Source organism: Opisthocomus hoazin, chromosome 22 (genome assembly GCF_030867145.1).
Source record: "Opisthocomus hoazin isolate bOpiHoa1 chromosome 22, bOpiHoa1.hap1, whole genome shotgun sequence".
Lineage (NCBI taxonomy): Eukaryota > Metazoa > Chordata > Aves > Opisthocomiformes > Opisthocomidae > Opisthocomus > Opisthocomus hoazin.
This window is the reverse complement of record NC_134435.1, coordinates 8,206,819-8,215,537: the sequence shown is the minus strand read 5'-3', so window position 1 is coordinate 8,215,537 and position 8,719 is coordinate 8,206,819. Positions and strand designations below refer to the sequence as shown.

Here is an 8,719-nt window from a genome sequence, read left to right as displayed (position 1 = left end):
GACAAGTGCTTATTAAGCTTGGATTATTTTGACATTCCTTAGTCTTCTCCCAGATCACCGGCCCTCAAAAAGATTAAGGCATTCAAGTTTGCTACAACTTGTAAGAGTTTAACGGCAGCTGGCAGAGCAAAGCACAGCTGTTTATCATAGCACACCAGAAACAGTTCTTCAAACACACATCAGAGACTACAGAGATAGAGAATTTTATCAGGAACACATCTTGCAGACAAAAGTTACTGAATTGTGGCTTTAAAGCAAGTACTGCATCTTCCAGTGCACTGCAGAAAAACAGACTGCAAGTAAGCACCCACTAATGGTACCCAGCCATGCATGCACTACTCGTGTAACTTCAGAATGTGCTAACACTCTTTAAGACCATGAGATCCTTTCTTTGGTATCCAAAAGAAACCACTGTATGCCACCTTCATTAAGACAGTAACGATACTTTGTTTCCTTATAGGAACTGTTCCCTTGCCATCTTTCTAGTACCGGCCAAAGTAAACATATGTAAGAAAGGCTACCACTAGCTGGTGTGGTAAAAAGATCCAAATGACGTCAGCAATCTATCTCCCACTCTAATGTTCCCAGAATGGAAAAGAAAGGTCTAAGTATCAGACATTTGCATAAACAAGCAACTACCCATTTTCTTTTTTTATGGTGACGTTCATGATATCTGGCCATCTGACTTGAAAGCTTGACTGGGTGAAACAAGATTCTCCCTGTTGACCTCACCCTTCTTCTCTTCAAAGTAATGATAAAAATGGGATTTTTTCCGGAGCACTGAAAGCCTGATTTGTACACGCAACAAGTCATTCCCTATTAAATCCACTGAGCATTTTACTGGCCTCAACATTACAAAAGCAATTTATTTCCAGACAGTGCAGAACAACTAGCTCATTCTTCACCACAACAAGCGCTTCTCCATATTGTGCCTGTTACCCACATCAAGCTTCCACAGAGAACAGCCTGAACTCCACGCGCACATCAGACTGTTAATGCCATGGTCAGAACTGAGAAGAGTTTTCAACATGCTGTAAGTTTTCACTGCCACTTCCCTCTCTGACAAACCAAACATTGCCACCTACCGACTCTGTCAAAACCCAAACTTTAAATGATTATTTTATTCCCCACTCCCAGAGACAATGCCTAAGATGCACAACAGAGGCTGTAGGGAAGGAGCATTACGGCCCAGATAAAGAAACCATAAATTGATGCCCGATAACCTCTATTATTGTTTCTTGTTTTGTTCCACTGTTGTAGCAACTTTAAGATGTCAAATTTTAGTAATTTTAGTCCAAGTCTTGATCTTGCAATGTGACCATGAAGCACATATTTTCACAACAAAAGACCCAACCATACATAATAAAGACAGCCACATGAATTCGAGGACAACACAGATCCTTACAAGTTTTATAATGGTGCTGTATGTTCTAGATTTGATAGTCCAGAGTAGAGCTTGAATGCTGTCGTCCAAGTAACTCACAAAAAGTAACATCTGTTACCACTTTTCCAAGGTTTTTCCTTACCTATGGCTTGACAATTAAGAAAACAGCTTGTGATCATTCTTGCATCATCCATCTCCAGCAGCACCAGAGACATAACTAAAACATGATTTTAATTGTTCTTTTATACAACTACATTGTCAAACAAGAAATATCTATACAGTCACGAAAGTTTGTCACAGTGTATTAACAAGGGTTCTACTTCGCAGCTGCTGCACATATTCTTTTGCTTGGTCAAAACCAGTCCTTGGTGGCTCTGGAGGAGGAGGAGGACCTTCCACCAACTTCACAAAGTAATGGCACCTGACGATATTCATGATGCCAAACATGCCTTTGCCATGGTAACGAATCCGCTTCACATAGTGGCCTTTGCCCGCCACTGACTCAGCTGAAGGAAAAAGGCGGGAGGGGAGAGAAGACGACTCAGTCAAGAATGAACGACTACATATCTGCAACTGAAACACTGTCTTGCTAGTGTATTTCTCATGACTGCATATGAAAAGCTAATTCTACTCGGGATTCTCTCCTCCGTCTTTCTTCTACTACATTTAGCAGATTACTGCTATAGAGGAATCCATGAACTGAATTAAACACTCTTCAGGAGCACCAAAAAGGTGAATTTAGAAAGCATGCATGCAAAGATAAATATATAGCAAAGGACAAATCCAAAGGAAGCTACACTGAGCAGCTACTTGATTATATAGCTCTTCTGATGGTGGTATTAACTCCACCGCTTTTCAGTGAAAATGTGTGAATTCCTGTAGAAGTCTTACAGACTTCATCCTCCCTCCTTTCTCCCTTTATTCCATTCATCATAGGTATTTTCATTATCTACACATCCAGTCCTGCACTAGGCAGATAAACCTTCTTCTGGCAGAAGCCTGGAAGGCTCCAAAGAATTCTAATCAAATCTACTCTACAGTCCAGGTTACTTCAAGCTTATGAGATCAGCTTAACAATAATTACACCATATTTGGCAAAGTGGGCATTTTTTTCTTCGGGCCTAAAAACACCTACAAGTGAACATTTGTCTAATATTTTCTAGGCAAGAAAGCGCAGTAGTTATTACAAGCTTATTCTGTAATCATCTATAACAAAGCCTTTTTATTAAAAAGTCTATTGCCAATATTAATCCACTTTTATACTGTTTCTAACAGAAGTTTAGATTCTGATCCTGCAAAGCTAGTTAGTAGTACTAGCACGGATAAAGCTTCCAGTGTTTATGTTTACTGGCAGCAGTAAAAAAGTAGTAACAGTTTGCTTCTTATTGTCTGGTCTTTCATAATCACATCAAGCATCTTACTCTTTGGGACCTGCTGTTGACACAGGGAGCAGAAATTCCACTCTCAGATGAATGCATCTTAAACACAATGTATCTAGCAGATGCCAGATGAACACCGGTCAGACACCAACGATAACAAACTGATGGCTGAAGGCTCAACAAACACACTAATTTCAGTTGTGCTGCAAGTCAGAAGAACACGCCTTTCACGTTTTGGTAAAGATAAGATTACCAGAAACTACCCTCTGTTCACTTCTGCTGATCTAAAGTAACAAAACTTTATTAAGGATAAAACTTTTTCTTAAGGTAGGATGACATTTTTCTGCACTAAAATAAGAAAAAAATGTACCTATATGTAAATTTGATTTGAATTCCACATTGTGATTTCTTACTGCGATTTCCTGAGCTTCTAACAGAACCTGTAAAAAAAGGAAAAGAAATGGAAATACTGAGTAGGAATTTAAGCAGTACTATTTCTTATCTCTAGATAACAAGGACGAAATTGCAAATTTAAGTCAGCTAGAGAAAAACTATTCTATAGAGATCAAAACTGCTAAACCGTAGATATCTTTTACATAAGTATGTTCTTCGCATACAGACTGAAAAGCTTCAAGCACAACTTCATCACATTTTTGGGGGGAGGAAAGGGAGTGGAAAATATGGTTTCCACCAGCATTTGTCAGCCTTCCATCCACGGACCTTTGTCTAATTAGGCATAGGACTAGAAACAAATCCTAAGGTGGGCAAAATTAACTTAGGCCATTCAATACTTTCAGCTAGTAGAGGATGATACTTTGTCATTATTATGCCAGAAATCAACGCTTTGGCCAAGAAAACAAGTAATTTGAGACTCCTAACAACTACAGTGTATGCAAAGTTTCCACGCCTTTACAGAACTCAGTCCTGTCCTTGATATCCTGCATCTTGTGCGATTTTAAAAACCAAAGCACACAGATGTAGCAGCCATTGGTGACAAGGATTCTGCATTATTTACCATGAATCACACACCAACCATTGTTAGAGAGGGTACCCACATGTAACGTATTATCATTACAAGTTAAAACAGCCAGCACAAGTGACCTCTGCATATTCAGAAGTTACGTTACACGACTGCTACAAAAATATGTTGTTTGACTGTGCTCCCAACAGGCTTAACAAACACACAAAAACATAGAAATAAAAACATCTCCAAACTTCCGGCGACAAGTATTGATTTCAAAGTTTTGTTGAAACAAGGGGTGTTAAGTACTACTACATACCTCTTTGATCACCTTTGCTCCCTTTTTATCATTAAATTCCAACTGAGCAAGAGCCTGATCAATGGACATTCCTTTTATCTGCAATCAAAGTGTTAGAGTTAACTTCTTCAATTACATGTCTTTCTTTTCTCTCAGAAGACAGTATTTAAATTATTTTGCCATTATAAAGATCAAACCAAAAGACTTTAGCTTCCTTAATTACCATTTCTTCAATAGAATATCTTACATACAGAACTTCTGAGCTAAATATTTAATTAATCTAGATAAAACATTCAATTTTGCTTCTTTCTTAGAGAAAAACAGCCCATTACTGTTCTTCCAAGTTCCCCTTGCCATCTACCACTAGGAAGAAATCAACATGAAAACTCTCACATGGTGCATAATCTGCATACGATCCTGGGTACACACTTGAGACCATACTAGGATAAAGCAGCTAAACCAAACTACAAACAACTGTTCGCCTGCACAGATGCAAGCTCTTCCCCACGACTCTATTATGAAGATGCTGATTAGACTGTGATTGAACTAGGCTGTTAAGGCAAATAGAGCAATCAAATTTTGTGTTCTAAGAAATACAGTACCAAGTACTTTCTGCTTACCAGTTTTGCCAGATACCACATCTTATCTTTGCTGTACTTTATGTCCCTCCGGCAGTGATATATTTCCTAGGTGCAAAAAAAAAGTTAGAGGATCAGTAATTTTGCTGTGAAAACAAGAATGGAGCATACACATCTGCTCCACAATCTATTCTCTTACTAGGAATAAAGTAAGTACGACTTCCCCCACTATAGCATGAACATAGCAAATCAGGTATACCTTCGAAAGAATCATAAAAAAGCAGCTAGCATACAGAAAATTTTAATACAATCTTATGAGAATCAGTTTATAAACAGAAGTCACTGAAAAGGGTAATCAGAGGATTTTTCATAATCTTTTCCTCTCCTCCTCCCCACCTTCTGAAGCAGTCCAAGACTAGCATGCTCATTCAGTCTTAAACATTACTCTGCTGTCAAGTCAACTTACTGGGATAGCAACTAAACAATATTACCAGAATGAACTTAATTAGCTCTTCAGAAGTGGACAGGGTTTCAAGCATGATTGGCATGAAGAGCTGTCTCCCAAGAGCCATTTAACATTATTACGGTACCAACAGGGACCAAAACCAGCTAGTAAAATTTCACATCAACACAAATTTGAACAGATAAAAAATTGATTTAATAAGCAAGATGACTGATAACTGCATTTTCACATACATTGCACTAGTCAGCAAAGTACACAGCACGTATTTCTATGTCCTAGGCCATAATGTTCACAGAAGTAATAAATGCTCATGGCCCACGAAAGGACACGTCTAAAAACCCCTATTCTTTCGAGATGCAAATACTTTACTTTGCTGAGCAGTATGCCTAACAGAGGCCACAACACATTAATTTCCAGGGAAGAACAGCTACAAAAATGGAATTCCAAAAATATCAGTTCTCCAGAGTGAGGAAATACTGAAGAATTCACCTCAATCAAATCCACAACACTTAAGTTTTCATGCACGACTTAATTTAAGAGGCTTGCTTCTGCTCACATTTAACTGTACTCCCGTTATAAAATGATCAATAAGAGAGGAGAGGGAGAAACAGGCACAAACCTGCTGTTATCAAAAACTTAACTGTTATGACTGCATTTTAAAAATTGACTATGTTTCTTAGGGTGACTTTTCCAAAAGTTGTCTTGATCAGCCAACAGAAGGGCCTACACTGAGCCCACAGGTAACAAAAAGATTTTAGATTCTTCACTTCAGTTTATGGTTTAGTAAAATGCAAATTATTATGCAACAGACTGAAGAAACAACCCCACTGTACAGTACATATAAAATGGTTCCCTAAGAAAAAAAACACACTTCTGCAATCACATGCATATACCCACTTGCCCCTCCCCACGTAACTTTAGAATCTCTCAGTCTGTAGCAAACATTTCAAGCAACCACTATGACAGAAAACAACCTCTGAACAGCTCTAAGAGGAAGGTCACAGCAAGAGGCAACACATTATCAGACCTCAGAGAATCTGTAACACAGAGAAATTCAGTGAAAAGAATGTGCATTCTATTGTACCTACATCAAACAGGCACCACTAGTTCCACTACTCACGTAAAGTTATATTTCTATCCTTGTGCACAGAAACAACAACACAATCACGTTCTTCTCTAGTTATTTACCATCAGTACAAACCAAGCAAGTTTATAATGGTATATCCTCAGTAACTTCTACCTCCTTGTAGCTCAGACTTCTACAAACAGTGGATGGTACCTTTGCAGTTTGCGTCACGTATTAGGTAGGTGATCAGCTACAAGCAATCTGAAGATCCAATATAATTAAGAAATGGAAAGCCTTCAAAGTGATGTTAACTTTTACAATATAAATATGCCAAACTGACTCAAATCTTTAGTAACAAATGAATAAGCTATCAAACCTGTGGAGTCTCTCAAAGACAGTGACAATCTGTTCAGAAATTGCTAAACAGGTAAGGAAATTCACAGGTGTATCCTTACAGCTGGTCTGCGAGGTTCTTCGGGCAGCTGCGGAGGGTAAACAATCCTGTTCTTCTTCTCCCACTTCCCAATCTTCTCCAGAGATGTGCTTGTGTGGATGCATGACAGAGGGAAAAGGCTACCAGATGCTAACCACCTGCAAGACAAGACCACAGTCTTTTCTGCTGAACACAAGAGTTCTTTGTTCCTGCACAGTTTATCTGGAAAACTGTGAACTCACCTGTCTTGATAAGGAGGATTGACACATTTGACTACCCACAAAATAAAATTGTTGAAGTCCTTTATAGTTTATGTTGAAAGGGCTTTTTAATTCAACCACAAGCCTCAGGCTTCCTAAAGCAAACCATGAATCATAAGTGACATTGGTACAGCACGAGATTCCACACTAACTGTTCCCAGATCGTCACACAAAGACACAGTCACCTCTTTGTTCCTACGTGGAGTTCATTACTCACACAAAAAAATTATCTCTTTTCCAAGACTAACCAATACTAATTTAACTTCCACCACCAGCAGTAAAAATTTCTAGTTTTTCAAGGGACTCACAGACGATAGCAAAAAACTCTAGTTTTCAGTCCGTTTGCTCACCTCCAATTAAGAAAAATCAAGCTCCATTTCGCCCCCTGCTGACCAGATAAAGCAGTACTGGGCAGCCACTCGTAACTACAAGAAAAAGGTGAGTTCGAGAGTAGATATTGCAGGTTTTGCTAAGGCTTGGACAGCTTGGTGTGCGCAGCCAAACTGTGCAAAGCATTTAAAAAATTACTGGCAAACAGAACACGCTGATTGGCTTCAAGAGGGCATTGTACACCTTAAAGCTTTCACATCCTATCAGTAAGGTGTAGCATAATACACACACTTAAGTGTTACAGAATATTATTTTTTCAGATATTTACCAAAACCGATTTATTTGCTTAATACTTAAAAATTTCACTCGACAACAATTCATCATCAGCAGACATAGTATCATTGATTAATACAGAAAAAACATTTGACAAGCATATGAATATCATTTTGCAATTTAACAACTTAAAAACTAATGAACTAAGTATTGTCTGCCTGGCATTAGTAGAACATATGAATACATTCAAGAAACTCAGGAATTTTACATTCCCTCTATCTTAAGATAATCCAACCTCATGTGAAGGGCAACTCTATTTATCATAATTTTAGAAGAAATAAGCGAACACAAACACACTGCAAGCAAAATAAAATAGTGACAAGCAATGAACAAATGCACATTATATATGGGTAAGTAAGGGGAACAGGAAAGAAAAAAGCCGAGCACCTTTCTAGAAAGAATCATACGTAAGCAGCAAGCAGGAGACAGACAACCTAGAAGAACTGAGTAAAACAATTAGCATGTTAACTGTTCAACTGCAGGGCAGTAAGCAAAACACAGGCAACGCTGTTTCTCTTTCCTTCAGTGACACAGGTCTCTGCAATTTACCCCCACGGGCTCTAGCAGAGAGCAAAGCTCTGCAGTTTGAGCACCTGCATCAGTCTCTCTTCTGAAGTCAGGGATACGGCCAGCAGTGACCAGTGCTCCCTCGGCACAACTCCACCATTTTTCCACACCCAGGGGAAAGTGCAGCAACTACAGAAGAGCAATGACTGCAGAGAGCATAGAGGGGAGCAACAGGTGCTACGTTACTGTGACCTGCACCATGAAGCCGAGGAAACCGGGATGCCCGACAGAAAGGACTGAGGAGAGAGAGACACCTCCAGCATACCACAATCTCCAAGCACCTCGGAAGACGCTACAGAGACACGGAGCGACCCGTTCCCCACAGCTCCGGGGCAGGGCGAGCAGGCCAAGCCTCGGGCCTCGGGGACGCCCTGAGCGAGGCGGCCCAAGCCCCGCTGCCCGGGACGCCGGAGGGACGGGCCTGCGCCCGGGTCGCGACAGAGCCAGACTCACCTCTCCGGCCGCGCCCATCCGAGGAGACCGCCGGCCCAGGCACTACCTGCAGGGAAGCAGACCAATGAGCAGGGGGAAAGCAGCCGAGAACCCCCAAAACCAACGCCCCGCTCCGTCCCCTCAAACTCACCCGCGCCGACCACCCGCCGCGCCGCCATCTTCCCCGCCTCGCTTCACGGCAGGCGCTCTGCGCGCACGCGCAGTGAGGCGCGCT

At 40.5% G+C, this 8,719-nt stretch overlaps 1 protein-coding gene across 1 annotated transcript; it reads right to left on the bottom strand.

Moving 5' to 3' along the window:
- Positions 1-1,398: 1,398 nt before the first annotated feature.
- Positions 1,399-8,705, bottom strand: MRPL22 (mitochondrial ribosomal protein L22). Its single transcript, XM_075441427.1, has 7 exons — positions 8,636-8,705; positions 8,506-8,551; positions 6,585-6,720; positions 4,643-4,708; positions 4,044-4,121; positions 3,134-3,203; positions 1,399-1,890 (listed from the first exon to the last, which is right to left on the bottom strand). Exons 1-7 carry the CDS (start codon positions 8,661-8,663, stop codon positions 1,679-1,681), a joined length of 636 nt encoding a protein of 211 aa, XP_075297542.1. The 5' UTR covers positions 8,664-8,705; the 3' UTR covers positions 1,399-1,678.
- Between the last annotated feature and the right edge of the window lie 14 nt (positions 8,706-8,719).

Bases quoted from the DNA above. Each gene is read 5' to 3' on its own strand.
- MRPL22 (XM_075441427.1), bottom strand. From the start codon at position 8,663: ATGGCGGCGCGGCGGGTGGTCGGCGCGG. The intron at 6,721-8,505 runs GTGAGTCTGGCT...CTTGTCTTGCAG, and splicing joins GGATGGGCGCGGCCGGAGAG to GTGGTTAGCATCTGGTAGCC. The intron at 3,204-4,043 runs GTATGTAGTAGT...CTTTTTTTACAG, and splicing joins GAGCAAAGGTGATCAAAGAG to GTTCTGTTAGAAGCTCAGGA.